This window comes from Mixophyes fleayi, chromosome 1, assembly GCF_038048845.1.
Source record: "Mixophyes fleayi isolate aMixFle1 chromosome 1, aMixFle1.hap1, whole genome shotgun sequence".
In the NCBI taxonomy this organism is placed as follows: Eukaryota; Metazoa; Chordata; class Amphibia; order Anura; family Limnodynastidae; genus Mixophyes; species Mixophyes fleayi.
The window spans coordinates 776,593-798,315 of NC_134402.1; the positions used below are offsets into that span (position 1 = coordinate 776,593).

Below are 21,723 nucleotides of genomic sequence, written 5' to 3' on the forward strand. Positions count from 1 at the left end.
GGATTAAATTTACTCCTTCTTTTGCCTTACTCTCTTTAATGCCCAATGTGTCCTATATGTACATGTGTACAGGGCCATACCTAGGGCTGTGGTATAGTGGCACAAAGCTGAACGGGGGGGGCGCAAGATTATCAATAGTAAATGTGGTTAAAATTGAGGACTAGGGGGCGGCAGATCTCCTTCTTGCCCCAGGTGCTCCAAATGTAAGTTACATCTCTGTACCTATCCTCTCTCTCTCTCTCTCTGTATATATATATACTTATATATATACACACATTATGTAATGTGATATGTCTGGAGTCTCTAAGACCTGTGTTACACAGTATATATATAAACACACACTCACTATATGGACAAAAGTATTTGGACGCTTGACCATTACACCAAGAGGGACTGTGACCACATTGTATCCAAATACATATACTTTAATATGGCGTTGGTCACCCTTTTGAAGCCATAACAGCTTCCACTCTTCTCTGAAGGCTCCACAAGATGTTGGAGTGTTTCTGTGGGAATTTGTGCCCAGTATTACAAATGTTTGCAAATGGAGATTGCATGGCTGGTGCTTGATCTTATACACCTCTGGCAACAGGTCTCATTGAAACACCTCAATTCAATAATTAACAGGTGTGGCCAAATACTTTTGTCTATATAGTGTATATAGTATATACACCGAACAGTCACCACAGGTAAACCACCGGACTAGTATTGTTTAGATCCCCGTTGTGTCACAAAAACACCTCTGACCCGTTGAGGCATGGACTCCATATGACCTCTGAAGGTGGCCTGTGGTATCTGACACCAAGATATTAGCATCAGATCCGTTAAGTCCTGTAAGTTGCCAGGTGGGACCTCCATGGCTCGGACTTGTTTTTCCAGCACGTCCCACAGATACTCGATCGTATTGAGATCTGGGGAATTTGGAGGCCCAGTCAACACCTTGAACTCTTTGTCATGTTCCTTAAGCCATTCCTGCAGTGTGATAGGGTGCATTATTATCATCATCATCATCATTTATTTATATAAAGCGCTAACATATTCCGTAGCGCTTTACAATTGGGGACAAACACAGTAAACTAAAAAAACAAACAAACAAACTGGGTAAAACAGACAAAGAGGTGAGAAGGCCGCTGCTCCCAAGCTTACAATCTATTGGACAATGGGAGTTTGACAGATGAGGTTAAGTCTACATTTTGCATTTCGGCCCAGCCAGACTGTAAAGGTAAAAGTGACTCATAAGCTAAATGATCCTGTCACACAACAATGTTGGTCCGGGGGTAGTTGTCTTGTGTGAAATTGTGTAACGTGTGGTAATAGGGTAATGTAGTGAGGTTAAGAGGGTGGTTGAGGAATATTATAAGCTTGTCTGAAGAGGTGGGTTTTCAGAGAACGCTTGAAAGTTTGTAGACCAGAGGAGAGTCTTATTGTGCGAGGGAGAGAATTCCATAGAGTGGGTGCAGCCCGAAAAAAGTCCTGTAAGCTGCGATGCTCTGTGTGTTCTGACACCTTTCTATCATACCCTGTATTAACTTTTTTGACAATTTGTGCTACAGTTGCTCTTTTTTGGGACTGGAACAGTTGGTCTAACCTTTGCTCCCCATGCGCATCAATGAGTCTTGGGTGCCCATGACCCTGTCGCCGGTTCAATGGTTGTCCTTCCATGTACCACGTTTGGTAGGTACTAACCACAGCCTACCAGGAACACCCCACAAGACCGGCCGTTCTGGAGATGCTCTGACCCAGTCGTCCTTACATTGCCCATTTTTCCTGCTTCCAACACATCAACTTCAAAAACTGACTGTTTACTTGCTGCCCAATATATCCCCCATCTGGACAGGTGTCATTATAACCAGATAATAAATGTTATTCACTTCACTGTCAGTGGTTTTAATCTTGTGGCTGATCAGGGTATGTGTGTGTGTATATATATATATATATATATACATTATACAGTGTGACAGGAACAGAGCCTCTAAGTCCTGTATTACCCAGAAATTAGTTATAGGACTAGATGGTGCTCTATACAGTGGAGAACATGGCAGATTGTTATAAGTAGGGGGCAGGTTTGGCTCCAGTAATGAGGAGGGGGCAGGTTTGGCTCCAGTAATGAGGAGGGGGCAGGTTTGGCTCCAGTAATGAGGAGGGGGCAGGTTTGGCTCCAGCAATGAGGAGGGGGCAGGTTTGGCTCCAGTAATGAGGAGGGGGCAGGTTTGGCTCCAGTAATGAGGAGGGGGCAGGTTTGGCTCCAGTAATGAGGAGGGGGCAGGTTTGGCTCCAGTAATGAGGAGGGGGCAGGTTTGGCTCCAGCAATGAGGAGGGGGCAGGTTTGGCTCCAGTAATGAGGAGGGGGCAGGTTTGGCTCCAGTAATGAGGAGGGGGCAGGTTTGGCTCCAGCAATGAGGAGGGGGCAGGTTTGGCTCCAGCAATGAGGAGGGGGCAGGTTTGGCTCCAGCAATGAGGAGGGGGCAGGTTTGGCTCCAGCAATGAGGAGGGGGCAGGTTTGGCTCCAGTAATGAGGAGGGGGCAGGTTTGGCTCCAGTAATGAGGAGGGGGCAGGTTTGGCTCCAGCAATGAGGAGGGGGCAGGTTTGTCTCCAGTAATGAGGAGGGGGCAGGTTTGTCTCCAGTAATGAGGAGGGGGCAGGTTTGGCTCCAGTAATGAGGAGGGGGCAGGTTTGGCTCCAGTAATGAGGAGGGGGCAGGTTTGGCTCCAGTAATGAGGAGGGGGCAGGTTTGGCTCCAGTAATGAGGAGGGGGCAGGTTTGGCTCCAGTAATGAGGAGGGGGCAGGTTTGGCTCCAGTAATGAGGAGGGGGCAGGTTTGGCTCCAGCAATGAGGAGGGGGCAGGTTTGGCTCCAGCAATGAGGAGGGGGCAGGTTTGGCTCCAGTAATGAGGAGGGGGCAGGTTTGGCTCCAGTAATGAGGAGGGGGCAGGTTTGGCTCCAGTAATGAGGAGGGGGCAGGTTTGGCTCCAGCAATGAGGAGGGGGCAGGTTTGGCTCCAGTAATGAGGAGGGGGCAGGTTTGGCTCCAGCAATGAGGAGGGGGCAGGTTTGGCTCCAGTAATGAGGAGGGGGCAGGTTTGGCTCCAGTAATGAGGAGGGGGCAGGTTTGGCTCCAGTAATGAGGAGGTGGCAGGTTTGGCTCCAGCAATGAGGAGGTGGCAGGTTTGGCTCCAGTAATGAGGAGGTGGCAGGTTTGGCTCCAGTAATGAGGAGGGGGCAGGTTTGGCTCCAGTAATGAGGAGGGGGCAGGTTTGGCTCCAGTAATGAGGAGGGGGCAGGTTTGGCTCCAGCAATGAGGAGGGGGCAGGTTTGGCTCCAGCAATGAGGAGGGGGCAGGTTTGGCTCCAGTAATGAGGAGGGGGCAGGTTTGGCTCCAGTAATGAGGAGGGGGCAGGTTTGGCTCCAGTAATGAGGAGGGGGCAGGTTTGGCTCCAGTAATGAGGAGGGGGCAGGTTTGGCTCCAGTAATGAGGAGGGGGCAGGGTGCTGCCACTAACCTCACATTTCACAGCTTTCATTTTATTACCCAAATGCTAAAATGAGCCCCGAGCTCATATCACTACATACATGTGCCATGTTCCTTACATACATATATCATATCACTACATACATGTGCCATGTTCCTTACATACATATATCATATCATATCACTACATACATGTGCCATGTTCCTTACATACATATATCATATCACTACATACATGTGCCATGTTCCTTACATACATATATCATATCACTACATACATGTGCCATGTTCCTTACATACATATATCATATCACTACATACAAGTGCCATGTTCCTTACATACATATATCATATCACTACATACAGGTGCCATGTTCCTTACATACATATATCATATCACTACATACAAGTGCCATGTTCCTTACATACATATATCATATCACTACATACATGTGCCACGTTCCTTACATACATATATCATATCACTACATACAAGTGCCATGTTCCTTACATACATATATCATATCACTACATACATGTGCCATGTTCCTTACATACATATATCATATCACTACATACATGTGCCATGTTCCTTACATACATATATCATATCACTACATACATGTGCCATGTTCCTTACATACATATATCATATCACTACATACAGGTGCCATGTTCCTTACATACATATATCCTATCACTACATACATGTGCCATGTTCCTCACGTCACTACATCCACTACATACATGTACCTTGTAACCCATTACATACAGTTGTGGCCAAGATATTGGCACCTTTGCAGTTTTTTCCAGAACATTTTAAATATTCTGGTATCCACAAAGCTATTGCCACCTTTAGAAGTAGTTTGAATACATTAGATGTCAAGCAGGTGATTATCCTTCTTTTTGGACCTGAAGTTACCTGTATTGCAGAAGCCTGAAATATAGAAATCACTCATTTAATGAGCTTGAACAGACAGAAGGACTCGTTCTCATGTTTTGTGTCACTGTGTGCACTGCAATGAGCATGGAGAACAGAAAGAGCCAGAGAATCGTCTGAGGAGATCACACAGAAGATTACAGCTAAGCAGGATGATGTTCTCCTTCCACTGAATGTAGAGTCATTAGTAACTCGCACCATCCATCGCCAATTCAGTGACAGGGAGTTATAAGGTAGGAGGGCCGCAAGGGCCCCACTACTGAGAGAGATGTGTAAGAAACCCCAACTGGAGTTTGCCAAAACACATCTGAACCGGCCAAATTCCTTCACGGAGAATGTCCTGTGGACAGGGGAGGGCTGGCAGATTTCAGCCCGTGGGGGAAGACTCGACTCATCAGCCTATTTTAAAGGGAAAAAAATTCAGGCGGGTCAGTGACCCAGCACAAGGTAGTGCTCTATGGGACCGGCCAGCCCCTGCCTGTGGACAGATGAAACCAAATTAGAGCTTTGTGACAAAGCTCATCATCCCTATGTTACAGGTAGCAAAATGAACAGGACCTTCAGTGACTACAGTCACACGGAGGAGGTTCACAGATACTTGGGGCTGCTGTGCTGCATCTGGCACAGAGAGTGTGCATGATGTCTAGGAACCTGGAGGTTTCTTCCACAAAGACTATGACCCCAAATACACTTCAAACACTACATAGGAGACAATCAGGTGGACTGTTATGAAGCGCCAGCTATGAGTCCAGATGTAAATCCCATAGGACTGTAGAGAGATGTGAGAACTGGAGCAGTTGGCACAGTAGAGTGGACCGAACTACCAGCAGAGAGGTGCAGGGAGCTCATTGTAGTTGTTTTGACCAAAGGCTGTTACTGAATATTAAGTCTAGGGTGTCAATAATTTTAGTATTTCTTTTCCTATACAGTATTACATGCAGTATAAATAACAAAGGTTCTGTATATTAACAGAGAAAGAACAACTCCTTAATTTCACCTCATGTTTAGAGGAATTCATCAGTTATTTAAAAAAAAGTGCTAGGGGGGTGCCAAGATTTTTGACCACAAATGTATATGCATCATGAGTTCCTCATATCCCTACATACATGTAGTGTGCTCATCATATCCCTACATACATCTATCATGTTCCTCACATTCCTATATAAATGTACCAGTTTTCACAGATACCGACATACATGTAAAATGTCCCCTCAAATCCCTGCATACATGTACCCAGTGTTAGGCTGCTAGTGGTCAGATAACGAACCTGCAGAACAGACTGGCGGAGGTCTTTGCCTATAGCAGCCGCCTTTCCCGTAGAGCTAGACGCGCTCACAGGTACTCGGATGCCCCCAGGACTTGACTCCAAGTAGTGTAGGTTCGTTACAATAACCGCAGCGCAGGCCTGGAGACAGTACAGATGGCAATGGATGGTCAGACGAAAGCCAAGGTCAGGGGTCACTTGCAGGGTAGAATAGTCAGAAAACACACCAAGGGTCAGGGTCACAAGCAGATCAGCAGTATCCTAAGGTACAGGCCAAAAGGTCAGGGTCACAGGCAATAAGACAAGGTCCAGTAAACAGGCAAAAAGGTCACAACAGAAATCCAGCAGTATATCAGAGCAGGTCAGCACAAGTATCAAACTAGGACGCTCTAACCGGCAGGGAGGCTAAGCCCTCCCTGCCTCATATACTGACATTGGCCAATCAGAGCTTAGCCCTGTAACGATAAGACTAATTACTGTGTATTCATTTATTAATTAGCCCGCAGGCTATAACCCTAGCGCATGCGCCCGGCTGCAGCACTTGCCGGGGCGCACCGCTTAATACACTTGGCCCGAGCAAAAGGAAGTGATGTCCCGGTCGTCATGGAGACGGCCGGGACGTTCACAATGGGAGAAAGTGAGTTGTGGCGGTGCCCGTGGCCGCCGCGGCTCCTGACACCCAGGGCCGCCATCACAGGGGTACAGCTAGTACAGCTGTAAGACGAGACAAGGGGGCCCAGACAGACCTCTCCGTTTTACGCAATGCAGTAGCTCCCAGCTTCTGATGGCAGCCCTGCATGTACCATGTTCTCTCATATTCCTGCATACATGTACCAAGTTCCTCATATCATCACCATAATCATCATTTATTTATATAGCGCCAACATATTCCATAGCGCTTTACAATTGGGGACAAACAAAGTAAACTAATAAAAAAACTGGGTAAAACAGACAGAGGTGAGAAGACCCTGCTCGCAGGCTTACAATCTATGGGACAATGGGAGAATGACACATGAGGTTAAGGCTAAGTCTACATTTTCTACATTTTGGCCCAGCCAGACTGCAAATGTAAAAGTGATTCATAAGCTAAATGATCCTGTCACACAACAATGTTGGTCAGGGGGTAGTTGTGTGAAATTGTGTAACGGGTGGTAATAGGGTAATGTAGTGAGGTTAAGAGGGTGGTTGAGGAATATTTTAAGCTTGTCTGAAGAGGTGGTTTTACAGAGAATGCTTGAAAGTTTGTAGACCAGAGGAGAGTCTTATTGTGCGAGCGAGAGAATTCCATAGAGTGGGTGCAGCCCGAAAAAAGTCCTGTAACCGGGAATGGGAGGATGTAATGAGGGTGGATGAGAGACGCAGGTCTTGTGTAGAACGGAGTTGCCGAGTTAGGAGATATTTTGAGACAAGAGAAGAGATGTATGTTGGTGCAGCTTTGTTTATGGCCTTGTAGGTTAGTAAAAGTATTTTATATTGGATTCTGTAGAAAACAGGCAACCAGTATAGCGACATACAGAGTGATTCAACAGAGGAATAACGATTTGCATGGAAAATCAATCTTGCCGCTGCGTGCAAAATAGATTGTAGGGATTTGATTCTGCTTTGGGGAAGACCAGTAAGGAGGGAATTGCAATAGTAAATGCGGGAAATGATAAGTGCATGTATTAAGGTTTTTGCAGTGTCTTGTGTAAGATATGTGCGTATTCTGCAAATGTTTTTTAGATGTATATAACATGATTTAGATATAGTCGATGTGGGGAACAAAGGATAGTTCTGAGTCAAAGATCACACCTAGACAGCGAGCTTGAGAGGTGAGGTTTAAGGTCATGTTATCAACAGAGATAGAAATGTCAGGTATGCTTTTGTTGGTGGGTGTCAGGAACCCCTCCAGCCAGTACAACAACACCCGGAGTCAGCTCTGAAAGTCTGGTGTTCACTGGAGCCCCTAGTGGTGAAGACAGACTTGGCCGCAGACTAACAGAGGGTCGTGTGATGTGTACCAGCTGTGGAGAACCCAGGAGCAGAGGGTTGTGGCAGACAGCGTTTCCAGAGAACAGGCCGAGGTCAGGGGTCACTTGCTAGATAGAATCGTCAGAAAACACGCCAGGGGTCGGGGTCACGAGTAAATCAGCAGTATCAGAGGTTCAAGCCAGAAGGTCAAGGGCACAGGCAAAAAGACAAGTCCAAGGTACAGGCAGGGGTCATACACGGCAAACAGAGGTCCAAAGGTTAACACCAACAGCACAGCAGCAGGCAGCAACACAGAAGTCTGGAAGCTATAACCGGCAGGCAGACTAAGCCCCCCCCAGCCTTAAATACCTAAAGTGACCAATCAGAGCCTAGCTCTGAAATTGCCCTCAGCCTATGCCTAAATAATAAACTAGTAAATACACAGGTTTGTTATAATCTTGCGCATGCGGCCAGCTGCCTCATAGTGCAGGGACGCAGCGCTGAACAGAATAGCGTTGCCTTAGCAATGGTCGGGCTGAACCCCGGAAGTGACGTCCCAGTCGCTATAGCGACGCAGGTAGGAGAGTCGCGGCGGCTGGGCACCGTCGCGGCTCGTAACAGTGGGTGGGAATATTATTAACTCTGTTTTAGAAAGATTGAGTTTGAGTTGACGAGAAGACATCCAAGATGAAATGGCAGAAAGACAGTCAGTACCGCGAGACACCACAGATGGTGAGAGACCAGGAGAGGATAGATAGATTTGTGTATCATCCGCATAGAGATGATACTGAAATCCAAAGGAACTTATTAGTTTTCCAAGAGAAGTGGTGTAACTAGAGAATAGCAGAGGACCTAGCACTGAGCCTTGTGGTCTCCAACTGATAGGGGAAGTGGAACAGAGGTGGATCCAGAGAAATTAACAGTGAAAGAGCGATTAGATAGGTAGGATGAGAACCAGGATAGGACAGTGCCTTCAAGACCTAGGGATTGTAGCGCTTGTATGAGGAGAGAGTGGTCAACAGTGTCAAATGCAGCAGAGAGATCCAGGAGAATTAGTAGAGTAATGGGCTTTAGTTTTAGCAGTGATCAGTATACTAGATACAGATATCTCAGCATACTTGTCCATGTATTATGTACCATATTCTTCATATGCCGACATTAATGTCCCAAGTTCCTCATAGTCCTACATACATGTATCATGTTATATCCCTACATGCCCTTTGCACCAATGTACCGTGTTCCTCATATCCCAACATTCATGTGCCATGTTTCTCATGTCCTGAAACACAACGACACCCAGCATCTGCAAGGAAAACACATTGTCCCCCTCGATGGCATACACTAAAGAGAGTCAGTGATTATAAACATATAAAATAAAAGCTATATTCAGTGTTTTGTCTGCAATTGCTGCTGTGAGCTTGCCAAGTGCATTTTATGTGTATATAGCGCCTCTGACGTTCTGTGTGCAGGATTACGGGAAGTGCATGTAAATATCTATATAGGTTTATTCACCAGTCTGTGTGCCGGATTATGGGACTGCTTTATGTGTGTGCGGGTTGGCCTTGCTACAAGTGTGTGTTCTGCGTGTCCTCTGTGTTTACTGTGTATTTTACACGAGATCCTGTGTCTCACGTTTACATTGTCCTTCGTCAGATTTATGTCACTGCTTTTTATAAATATGTCTTCTAGTTATGATGATTATGTGACTAGTTAATATTCCTAATGGCTCATTGTCGCTGTGTGACCCGTGGCTTGTTATTAACTCCACGCTTGCTGCATCCTGGCTGACCCTCACAGATACGTATTGTCGGGGGGCGCACACAGTTTGAGGGGCGCGTGGAAGTGAAGCTTGGAACATCTTGGGGCTATCTGTGCAGTGATGGCTGGACCACTAAGGAAGCCATGGTGGCATGTCGGCAGCTCGGCTTGGGGTACTCTCTGCATGCGGTAACGGTATGTACGGGCGATACTAAGGGGGGATGGAAGGAGGATAAGGTAGAAGGATGGAACATGTATCTAGGAGTATGGAGTGACGGGTAAATGTGGCTGATGGTTTACTATATATATTATCTGGGATAAAATATCCGGTGTAGGGATTGTTTCCTCTTGCGCTGTTACGTATCACTGTCTTGACTCAGGAAACCTGGTATTGGGATGCCAGTAATGTGACGGAGATGATTCTGAGTGGAGTGCGCTGTTCCGGCAGTGAGATGTCTCTACAGCAGTGCTACAATCACCGGACAGTCAGCTGCAAGAACACAGGGACACGTCACGCAGCTGGAGTCATCTGTTCCGAGAGTGAGTATAGAGGATTGTCTACCGATAACGCTCAGACATTGAGCACACAGGGTTGTCTAACCATAATCCTCTGAGAGTGAGTACACACCATTGTCTACCCATAATGCTCTGAGAGTGAGTACACACCATTGTCTACCCATAATGCTCTGAGAGTGAGTACATGGGATTGTCTACCCATAATGCTCCAAGAGTGAGCACACACCATTGTCTACCCATAATGCTCTGAGAGTGAGTACATGGGATTGTCTACCCATAATGCTCCAAGAGTGAGCACACACCATTGTCTACCCATAATGCTCTGAGAGTGAGTACATGGGATTGTCTACCCATAATGCTCCAAGAGTGAGCACACACCATTGTCTACCCATAATGCTCTGAGAGTGAGTACATGGGATTGTCTAACCATAATCCTCTGAGAGTGAGTACACACCAATGTCTACCCATAATGCTCCAAGAGTGAGTACACACCATTGTCTACCCATAATGCTCTGAGAGTGAGTACATGGGATTGTCTACCCATAATCCTCTGAGAGTGAGTACACACCAATGTCTACCGATAACGCTCAGACAGTGAGCACACAGGGTTGTCTAACCATAATCCTCTGAGAGTGAGTACACACCAATGTCTACCCATAATGCTCTGAGAGTGAGTACATGGGATTGTCTACCCATAATGCTCCAAGAGTGAGCACACACCATTGTCTACCCATAATGCTCTGAGAGTGAGTACATGGGATTGTCTACCCATAATGCTCCAAGAGTGAGCACACACCATTGTCTACCCATAATGCTCTGAGAGTGAGCACACAGGATTGTCTACCCATAATGCTCCAAGAGTGAGCACACACCATTGTCTACCCATAATGCTCTGAGAGTGAGTACATGGGATTGTCTACCCATAATGCTCTGAGAGTGAGTACATGGGATTGTCTACCCATAATGCTCTGAGAGTGAGCACACACCATTGTCTACCCATAATGCTCCAAGAGTGAGCACACACCATTGTCTACCCATAATGCAGTGAGTATACAGCTTAGTCTATATTTAGCCATATGTAAAACTAATTCTTCTCCGCTTGCTGGAACCATGACCCATTATGTTTCAGCTGCTGGAGACGAAGGATGAGGAGGATGTAGCTCCAGTGAGTGGAAAATAAAGAACCATGGCTTCCATGTGTGAACACAATGGACAGTAATCCATGTGAGTGATGGAGAAGGGTACCTAACCTTACTACATCTTACTTCCAGCTGCCTCTGACCTGGTCCTACACGCGGCTCTTGTCCAGGAGACGGCATATATCGAGGACCGGCCGTTGCACATGTTGTACTGTGCGGCTGAGGAGAACTGCCTGTCCAGCACTGCTCGCAATGCCAACTGGCCTTATGGACACAGACGCCTGCTGCGTTTCTCCTCCCAGATCCACAACACTGGGCGAGCTGATTTCAGGCCCAAAGCTGGCAGACATTCCTGGGTGTGGCATGAGTGTCATGGGTAAGCAGCTGGAATCTTACAAGGGTGACATCATACAGTTACACAACAAGCTATGAGACATTGAGATCTCCCCTCCCACCGGGTGAGACGGGTGAGACAGATAGAAGAGACATGAGATGTGGGGTCTGTCCCTCTATCTGTCAGGTGACAGAAGGGAGCTACTAGACATGGAGTCTGTCCCTCACTGCAAGGTGAGATACAGAAGGGAGTGATGAGACATGGAGTGGATCCATCCCACTACTGGGTGAGACAGAACAGAGCTATGAGATAACGAGCTGGCCCACCCACTGCCAGGTAACAAAACGGAGCCATGAGACATGCTGTTGGCCCCTCCCAGAGCAGGGTGACATAGACAGAAGGGAGCTATGAGACATGGAGCTTGACCCTCCCACAGCAGGGTGACATAGATAGAAGGGAGCTATGAGACATGGAGCTTGACCCTCCCACAGCAGGGTGACATAGATAGAAGGGAGCTATGAGACATGGAGCTTGACCCTCCCACAGCAGGGTGACATAGATAGAAGGGAGCTATGAGACATGGAGCTTGACCCTCCCACAGCAGGGTGACATAGATAGAAGGGAGCTATGAGACATGGAGCTTGACCCTCCCACAGCAGGGTGACATAGATAGAAGGGAGCTATGAGACATGGAGCTTGACCCTCCCACAGCAGGGTGACATAGATAGAAGGGAGCTATGAGACATGGAGCTTGACCCTCCCAGAGCAGGGTGACATAGACAGAAGGGAGCTATGAGACATGGAGCTTGACCCTCCCACAGCAGGGTGACATAGATAGAAGGGAGCTATGAGACATGGAGCATGCCCCTCCCACAGCAGGGTGACATAGATAGAAGGGAGCTATGAGACATGGAGCTTGACCCTCCCACAGCAGGGTGACATAGACAGAAGGGAGCTATGAGACATGGAGCTTGACCCTCCCACAGCAGGGTGACATAGACAGAAGGGAGCTATGAGACATGGAGCTTGACCCTCCCACAGCAGGGTGACATAGACAGAAGGGAGCTATGAGACATGGAGCTTGAGCCTCCCACAGCAGGGTGACATAGACAGAAGGGAGCTATGAGACATGGAGCTTGAGCCTCCCACAGCAGGGTGACATAGATAGAAGCTATGTAGAGTCCCATTTTGAAGCAGTTTTGTCGCTATCTCTCCGCAGCCACTACCACAGCATGGACATTTTCACAAACTATGATCTACTCACATCCAACGGGACCAAGGTGGCGGAGGGACACAAAGCAAGTTTCTGCCTTGAGGACTCGGAGTGCCAGGAGTGTGAGTAACATGATGTATTATTCCATAATATGGGACATGTGATTCCCATCATGTCTGCCCTGCTGAGTAGGAATTCCTCCATCACTTAGATTATATGTTTGGTAAGAAGAGTTGTCCCGTCTGTGAGTGACTAGAATATTAATGTGATTATTATACAGTGCTGCCCAATGTGGAAAAAAGACATAGGAGGAATGACGAGCTACTGATAGATTGTGACATGTGAAACAATAAAACATAGGTTTTATGGGAGGGTATTTATAGATGGCTTCTACAACAAGCAGCAAGGAGCATGACAAGGACTCTTGTGGGACATATTAGGGTTAGGATAAGGTAGAACCAGACCTAGACTCAGTGACAGCCACAAGACATGTATCTGCATCTGTCAGGATCACAGGTTTATATCGGAGTACAGAGGTCTTCTAAATTCATTCCCAAGGTTAAACTCATCGGCATTCTATAGTACTGTCCAACCATCCTAATGCATCACGCCCAGTCCCAGTCCTGTGACCGTCCTGCAATATCCAATGACATAGATGACACTGTGCTCGTCTCTTTGCAGTGGTCAGCAAGAGGTATGAATGTGCCAATTTCGGTGAGCAAGGTATCACAGTAGGATGCTGGGATTTATACCGTCACGATATTGACTGTCAATGGATCGACATAACGGATGTAAAACCAGGAAACTACATTCTTCAGGTAAAGTCTTCTCGTCTATATTTGCAAGGGGAACGTCCTCAGTGTGTTTCTCCCAGCAAAGGGGCTTTCAGTGTATGTGAAAGTCTATGGCAGGATCCCTCAGCTCTCTCTCTCTCTCTGTGACAGGGGCCCTCAGCTCTCTCTCTCTCTCTGTGACAGGGGCCCTCAGCTCTCTCTCTCTGTGACAGGGGCCCTCAGCTCTCTGTCTGTAACAGGATCCCTCAGCTCTCTCTCTCTCTGTGACAGGGGCCCTCAGCTCTCTCTCTCTGTGACAGGGGCCCTCAGCTCTCTGTCTGTAACAGGATCCCTCAGCTCTCTCTCTCTGTGACAGGGGCCCCCAGCTCTCTCTCTCTGTAACAGGATCCCTCAGCTCTCTCTCTGTGACAGGGGCCCTCAGCTCTCTCTCTCTCTCTCTCACAGGGGCTGTCACAACTTTTTTATTACACTGACAGATATTTCACTATAATGCACAAGGTTTGAATACTTGTATAAACAGCTGTGTAAAATATATTTACCTTTCTTACCTTCACCTTAATTTCAATGTAAAAATAAAGCTATAAAGTATTTGTGTGGTACTTGAAAAAACAGCCAGTATTTATATTAGAATAAAATAATTTGCACCCTGTGCATTGTAACATGGTTCGTCCAGGAGAACATGTATGCTTTTCCCCCTTACTTTCCTTAATGAATCAGGCCCAATATCTTTCACTAAAGTGCTCATTTCAGGACATGCTGCATCCTTGCAACTGAGTGACAGGGATAGTATACGTCACTGTTAGTTATGTACTGTGTTCAAACAATACTTATTGCTTCTCCTCTTCGCTGTCACTGGGCCTATGCAGCCGTCTGTCACATAACTCCTCACAACCCTTTATTTCTCTTATTGAAGAAAATACATAATTCAACAAAAAAAGTAAACGTAACAAAACATAATTAACTGTAAGTACAAACCCTAACCCGTATTAAAAGCTACTACTTATTATTAATCCTTCTAATACTACTACCAATATATTACAAGTATTAATTATAAGGATCTTAGGAGTCCTATTACACTAAAATAAGCATTAGTCTAAGTGTGACAGGATGGACGCCTATGCCACCCTGTCAGTTGTTGCCACCATTCCTTTTCTTCATCCCAAATGCGCCCTCACCGCAGTAGGAGGGGCTTACAAATGCTGCCACCACTGGACTCCTTATGGGCATCCAGAACCACGTTCCTTCTGAGTAACTGACGCTGCTAGTGTACTCCCGTGCTGGTACACTTGGGCTGGTAACTCCAGACCTCTTCCTATATGTCAGGGTTGCTGTGGACAGCTCCCACCTGGCCTATCACACTGGCCAGAGCTGCAGGGTAGCAGGCAGAGCAGTGGTACTGGGCGCTGGGTCCAAACCTCAGAACAGCCGGGACATATTGTAGATCACAGGAATTTCAGCATGGAAAAAGTTGTCAAGAAGGTCTTTGAAGCAAGTGATGTTTATTTAGCTCCAGTGTCCTGATAAGGACAGATCACACTGGTTGAAGGTAACAGTGATCAGAAAGTCAGATGGAACAATAATGAAACATTTCAGTACAAACCAGTGTTGTTTTATACAGTTTTGGACACAGCCTAGCAGGGGTTAAGCCAGCCCCCTGAACTCTGTGCTGGCCCCAAGAAGTCTGAGTTATTTTTAGTATCAGGATGCAATATGTTTCCCCAAACATAGATTTAAATGCAATGCAAAGTTAACAAAATTTACAGTAATCTGCTATATCCCAAATCCTTCTGTGTGCATTATTCGGACAGGATCTGAGATGCAGGATACAAGACACACAGACAGAGAGGGAGCGCCCCTCCCCTGCTGTGTATAGAGGCTGAACAGGCGTGTTGGCCACTGAGATGAAAAGGTCTAATTAACATGAGGGACTTTCTTTACGAAAGTTAGAGAAACCCAATCATGACATCCTGTCTCAGAAGCTACAAATCAATACCTCAGAAATGGAGGCATTTCCTATACAAAGTGCCACACGATATAATAATAGAAGTACATTTCCCTTACACAGTATCAAGAATCAATACATTTGCAATGATATAAATTGGCACACTGTGCTAATAATTTAAATATAGTATTACAATAACTTATTTCTAAGTGATCGAGCCACATTAAGTATATAGATTTTTATTGCAGTGTTACACCTTGCCTCTGTCAGGAGCCGCGGCGGCTGCGGGCACCGCCGCAACTCTCTGCTCCTGGTCTCTGGCGTCCCGGCCGTCGCAACAACCTGGGACGCCTGTAGTACATCTCGCAGCGTCCGGTCAGCTGTCAGACAAGCGGGCGCGTGCGCACAGGTGCTATAGTACTCAGCCAATAGTGGCTGATTAAGGGGGCTTGGTTACTCCTTTACTGGCTGTATGCCAGTAATTTATCATGCAGCCACCTGGCTGATTACTCTGAGCTGGGCACCCTGTTGGCTATTAGTAAATTAATCTATTAGGCTATTCCTGTGGATGCTGGTAGGGCTTTGTTCTGATTGGCTCTTAGTACTATTTAAGGCAGTGAGGACTGAGCCTCACTGCCGGCTATAGCGTCCTGTACCAGTACTGCTGCCTGCTCCTGTTCCTATCTTTGGTGTTGAAACCTGTGATTGATTACCCGTGTATGACCTATCGCCTGTCCCTGCATCCTGAATCTGTGCCTGTGACCTTGACCCTCTTGCCAGTACCTGACATACTCTCTGGTGCTCTGTCCAGTCCGCTGACCTCTGGCCTGCCGCTACTCTGTGTGCTACCTCCTATACCTGTGCGCTGCCGTGTTAGCATAAGCTCATACTACTCTGAGCATAAGACTTGGGGGCATCCGAGTACCTGTGAGCATAACCAGTCTCTACGGGAAAGGCGGCTGCTAAAGGTGAAGACCTCTTCTACCTGTTCTATGAGCTTATGCCGTACTGGTGGCCATAACAGCCTCATAGTTCTCCCATGGTTTCCTATCTTCCTATATTCTTTTCCATTTCTGAGTATATCTCCATATTCTCCTGTATTCTATTTCCTGTTTCTAAATCCATCTCCATATTCTTTTTCTTACTTCGAGTCCATACCCATATTCTCCCGTTTTCTTTACTGTTTCTGAATCCATCTATGTATTCTCCCATAATCTGGTCCCTGCTTCTGAGTCCATCTTCGTATTCTCAGATATTTTTTTCCCCGTTTCAAGGTCCATCTCAAAATAAATCTCAATAATTTATTTTGCTATTTTCAAAGGTTGTTATTAATCCAAATTCTGAAGTGGCGGAGAGTGACTTCACCAACAACGCAATGAAGTGTAACTGTAAATATGACGGACATCGGATCTGGGTACACAATTGTCATATTGGTGAGTGTGACGGTGGGTTTACTCTGCCACACTGTCCTTTGGTCTCACTACAGCTAATCACACTGGGGCTGCAGTGGCCATGTTTAACACGTGGGAGATATGAAGGGGACCCAGCCACACTGGGGAGACTATCAGGAAGCAGATTTGGAAACTTGCGGCCATAAGATTTTAATTTTATTGTAAGACATCACAGAAAGAGAAAATATATGACGGATCTGTTCAGCCTTCTTCTGTCAATCATCCAGTAACGCAGCAACGATTAAGCTTTATATACAAAATACTAAGGAACCATGCCCAACAAATAGGATTGGTTTTTATGAGGCCATAAACTTCAGACTGGATCTTGGTAGTACAATTATTGGGATATCTGGATTTTGTGAAAGTGTTTGATACTGTTCCACAAAACAGTCTGGTACATGCGAGTACTAGTCCTAGGGACATAGGCAAGAACTGGTTGAGTGATATTACACCAATGATAATTATAAATAATTCAGACTGGGATAGTTATTAGTGGTGAACCTTAGGTATCAGTATTAGGCTCTGTCCATGTAGATGGCAAGTAATAATATCCATATCTGCTGATGACGCTGAGCTATGTAGGATGTTAGTGGTGTAGAGTAGGGATCAGTATTAGTCCCATCCTTTATTAGTAATGACCCTGTAGATGACCTGGAATGTAAGGTGTCCATATCTGCTGATGACACTGAGCTATGTAGGATGTTAGTGGTGTAGAGTAGGGATCAGTATTAGTCCCATCCTTTATTAGTAATGACCCTGTAGATGACCTGGAATGTAAGGTGTCCATATCTGCTGATGACACTGAGCTATGTAGGATATTAGTGGTGTAGAGTAGGGATCAGTATTAGTCCCATCCTTTATTAGTAATGACCCTGTAGATGACCTGGAATGTAAGGTGTCTATATGGGTTGGGTACTTTTTCCCGAAGCTTCAAACCCCGACAACACACTGAAGATGTTACTGCAATATCTTCACTCCAAATCCTGAGGACCCCAACATATTCTTCATCTCGACTGTTCAGAGAAATGACTTGAAGTAAATGCGATCCTTTAAGAGCCCGGCCGCAGAGAATGACGTTAGTGTGCACGCCGACAATATTATCAAATGATGCAATGTGCTTTGGAACAATAATCATTATTCACAAGACATAGTAATGCGATTTCTTGCCGATCGGTCGTTTATCGTGTGATTGGCCTGATATTTGGGTGAAAAACCTGTAGGGTGTACACAGCCTAAACTATCTGGGTTATTAACACTATGGAGAAATGTAAATGGCAAACTAGGCCGTGAAACAACAAATTAGGTTTAATGTAGATAAAAAATAGGGTAGACTAAAGACACATGAGGGGTATTCAATGGACACGCGTAACGCTGGCTTGCGCACTAATACCGTTTCTACGGTAATTTTAATACAGATCTCACAAGGTCAATTTAAGTCCCCCCCATAGGGTCAAAAACACACAGATCTGATAAAACAGGAAATTAGTGAAATTAGTCCAAATCCATCTACGTGAAAATAAAAGAGAATACTTAGACATTGTCTCTGGTATTATATGTCAACCAGGCTTCCCAAAATTATCCCTGATGTGTCTAGTACCTGCCCGGCAGAATTCTTGTTTGTATGGTGGTTCTGTCCTAAGCTCCTGACCTTTTGGCAAGAGGGTCATTAGCCCACTCCTCTTGTGTATTTAGTGCCTTCTTATTAGGTTCTGTCCCACGTAACTGAATATTGCTAGACATGTGCTGATCATCGTTACATAAAGTCACACACGGGTCCATCACGTCCAACCTTTCATCATTTCTAACCGTGTTATTCCACAGAAAAACAAGCTAGACCCCTAATGTGACTTCTGTTTCTAAGGGGGTAAAACATTTCCTTCTGACCACAAAATCAGCAATCTAATGAATTCCCCATAGAAAGCCGCCGCCTTCCATTGGGTAAACACAATTAGAATTTCTGAAATCCTGAACCTAACAGTAAGTATGTAACACTAATGTACAGGTGATATATTGTTATAAAGCCCTATATACTGGTATTACGGATCATCTAAGCTTTCTAGCACTGTCTGTTTTTAGAGAACATAACAACATAACAGTACTTCTAAATATTACAGTTTTTCCATCTCCAAATGACATTTTCTAGCCCTGAAGCCAATTCTGACACATTAGACGCACAAGCAGCACAGTACTACAAGTTTAGACAGTTCCACATTTCAGCAACTTAAATATCATAAATCAGTTCTTGCCATGTATGGAATGTGTAACATGCTGGATGCTCAACGTGATGACAGGGATCAATCTGTGGCCTTTTTCTTTCACTAGTTAATAACATTTTTTTTTTTAGATGTTTTGCTGTTGTCCTCTATGGGTGCAGCTCAATATGTCCTCTGGATATTGTGTGTCCTGGATATTGTGTGTCCTGGATATTGTGTGTCCTGGATATTGTGTGTTCTGGATATTGTGTGTCCTGGATATTGTGTGTCCTGGATATTGTGTGTCCTTTGGATATTGTGTGTCCTGGATATTGTGTGTCCTAGATATTGTGTGTCCTGGATATTGTGTGTCCTGGATATTGTTGGGATATTGTGTGTCCTGGATATTGTGTGTCCTGGATATTGTTGGGATATTGTGTGTCCTGGATATTGTTAGGATATTGTGTGTCCTGGATATTGTTGGGATATTGTGTGTCCTGGATATTGTGTGTCCTGGATATTGTGTGTCCTGGATATTGTTGGGATATTGTGTGTCCTGGATATTGTTGGGATATTGTGTGTCCTGGATATTGTGTCCTGGATATTGTTGGGATATTGTGTGTCCTGGATATTGCTGGGATATTGTGTGTCCTGGATATTGTGTGTCCTGGATATTGCTGGGATATTGTGTGTCCTGGATATTGTGTGTCCTGGATATTGCTGGGATATTGTGTGTCCTGGATATTGTGTGTCCTGGATATTGTGTGTCCTGGATATTGTGGGGATATTGTGTGTCCTGGATATTGTGTGTCCTGGATATTGCTGGGATATTGTGTGTCCTGGATATTCTGTGTCCTGGATATTGTGTGTCCTGGATATTTTGTCCTGGATATTGCTGGGATATTGTGTGTCCTGGATATTGTGTGTCCTGGATATTGTGTGTCCTGGATATTGTGTGTCCTGGTATTGCCCTCCCTATGAGAACCACCTATTTGGCTATCCATGTGAGTGGTCGTATTGGAGATAGGTCCTTTACTAACATCACCTCAATGTCAGCAGCTCACTGTCCGCTGTGTCCTGGAATAATATCTTCATGGTGATCACCTCATATAAAAGAGCTGGCCACAAAGAACGTGGTTTCCCCAAAACCAGCAACGCTACACAATCCTCGCCTCTCTGTGACTTTTAGTGGCTGTTTGTCTGGGGAAGTAATGGGTGTTGTTGTACATCATTATTGTTACAATGTATTTTGTTGTTTCAGGCGATGCTTTGAGTGAAGAAGCGAACAAGCGATTCGAACAATACAGGGGACAACTCAACAACCAGATTCAATAATGAGATATACTTTACACGCATGTGACTGATCAACCATGTTCTCAGATGCCCAAAATATTCCCAAATCGTCATACAGAGGACCTGATGCACCAATCAGCCCTCGGTCTCGTTCTGCATGGTTATTGTCCAGGTGTCCTTTTCTCCATAGTGTCAGCATCACGTACCTACCAGGAGACCCGTGGTTGCCTAATTATGGGTAATGACTGCTTTACTGAGTGTGTGGGAGACGATTGCCTCATTTCATTCATATCAGGGTCACTGAACCATTATAGCCAGGGACTACCATGATCAGCTAAGCGCGGTTCCAACACAACTGAATTATGGTGTTTCCAATGTCAATGTCGTTTGTTTTTATGACTGATAACTAAACCACCGAGATCTGGTAGAATATGGCATCAATGTACAAAGAGAAAACAAAACATAGGACTGTTGCGTGGTCACAAGATACGGCTCACAGATCATTATACTGTTAGAGACAAGAACACATTGACCCCTTTCTTAAAACAATTGTTCTTAATCCTGTTAGAATTCCATGTGGAAAATGTGTGGTGTAAATATGAACACATCAATGAGCAAGATAGACATAGAGATTAGAGAAGGACACGTGTACCCCACCTAGACCCCTGCACACAAACATCTCACAACTCACGTCCTGATATGTTCCTGTGCTCACACCTAGAACTCTCCCATCCTCTTACATGTGTGGTCCAAGTATGAGCACATCAATTACCAAGATATACATAGAGAAGGACATGTATACCCCACCTAGACCCCTGCACACAAACATCTCACAACTCACGTCCTGATATGTTCCTGTGCTCACACCTAGAACTCTCCCATCCTCATACATGGGTGGTCCAAGTATGAGCACATCAATTACCAAGATATACATAGAGAAGGACATGTATACCCCACCTAGACCCCTGCACACAAACATCACACAACTCACGTCCTGATATATTCCTGTGCTCACACCTAGAACTCTCCCATCCTCTTACATGGGTGCTAACACATACGTCCTCATATGTCACAGAGTTTACATGTTGTGCTGTCACGTGTTACTCAGAGGTGCTTACATGAATCTGCAGTGATTTAAGCTGACATTTACTACTATTGTTTTTTTCTTAAAGTTGTGTTTTTTTTCCGCTAATAAAATCCTTATGTATTAAATACGTGACTGCAGACTCCATTATTACTACCTTAGGGAGCAACAAAATGGTGCTTGTCATTATCATTACTTGCTGGGTGGATCTATTGTGTACCCAAAATTCAGTATTACTCCACTACCAAAACAGGGGGGTAGTAACAGTGGGTGACCCTGGGGTCACCTGTGCATATTACTAGGTAGGTTGTGTACAGTAGAAGGATAGAGATTGTGTGTCACTACCAGCCGTGGGATATGGCACGATACCGAGGCACCCACAGCT

The 21,723-nt window shown here is 45.4% G+C and overlaps 1 protein-coding gene across 6 annotated transcripts in view; it reads left to right on the forward strand.

Moving 5' to 3' along the window:
- LOXL3 (lysyl oxidase like 3) overlaps positions 1–21,466 on the forward strand; it is a 98,904-nt gene extending 77,438 nt beyond the window's left edge. For 4 of the 6 annotated variants that reach the window (XM_075178382.1, XM_075178477.1, XM_075178455.1 and 1 more), the window contains 7 exons: positions 9,420–9,575; positions 9,761–9,920; positions 11,168–11,411; positions 12,589–12,704; positions 13,264–13,400; positions 16,640–16,751; positions 20,223–21,466. In XM_075178382.1, coding sequence (XP_075034483.1) covers positions 9,420–9,575; positions 9,761–9,920; positions 11,168–11,411; positions 12,589–12,704; positions 13,264–13,400; positions 16,640–16,751; positions 20,223–20,296 — 999 coding nt within the window. In that variant the 3' untranslated portion in view covers positions 20,297–21,466. The remainder of the gene's footprint in view (positions 1–9,419; positions 9,576–9,760; positions 9,921–11,167; positions 11,412–12,588; positions 12,705–13,263; positions 13,401–16,639; positions 16,752–20,222) is intronic. The other 2 variants (XM_075178475.1, XM_075178485.1) reach the window with 1 other exon arrangement.
- The last annotated feature ends 257 nt before the right edge of the window (positions 21,467–21,723 follow it).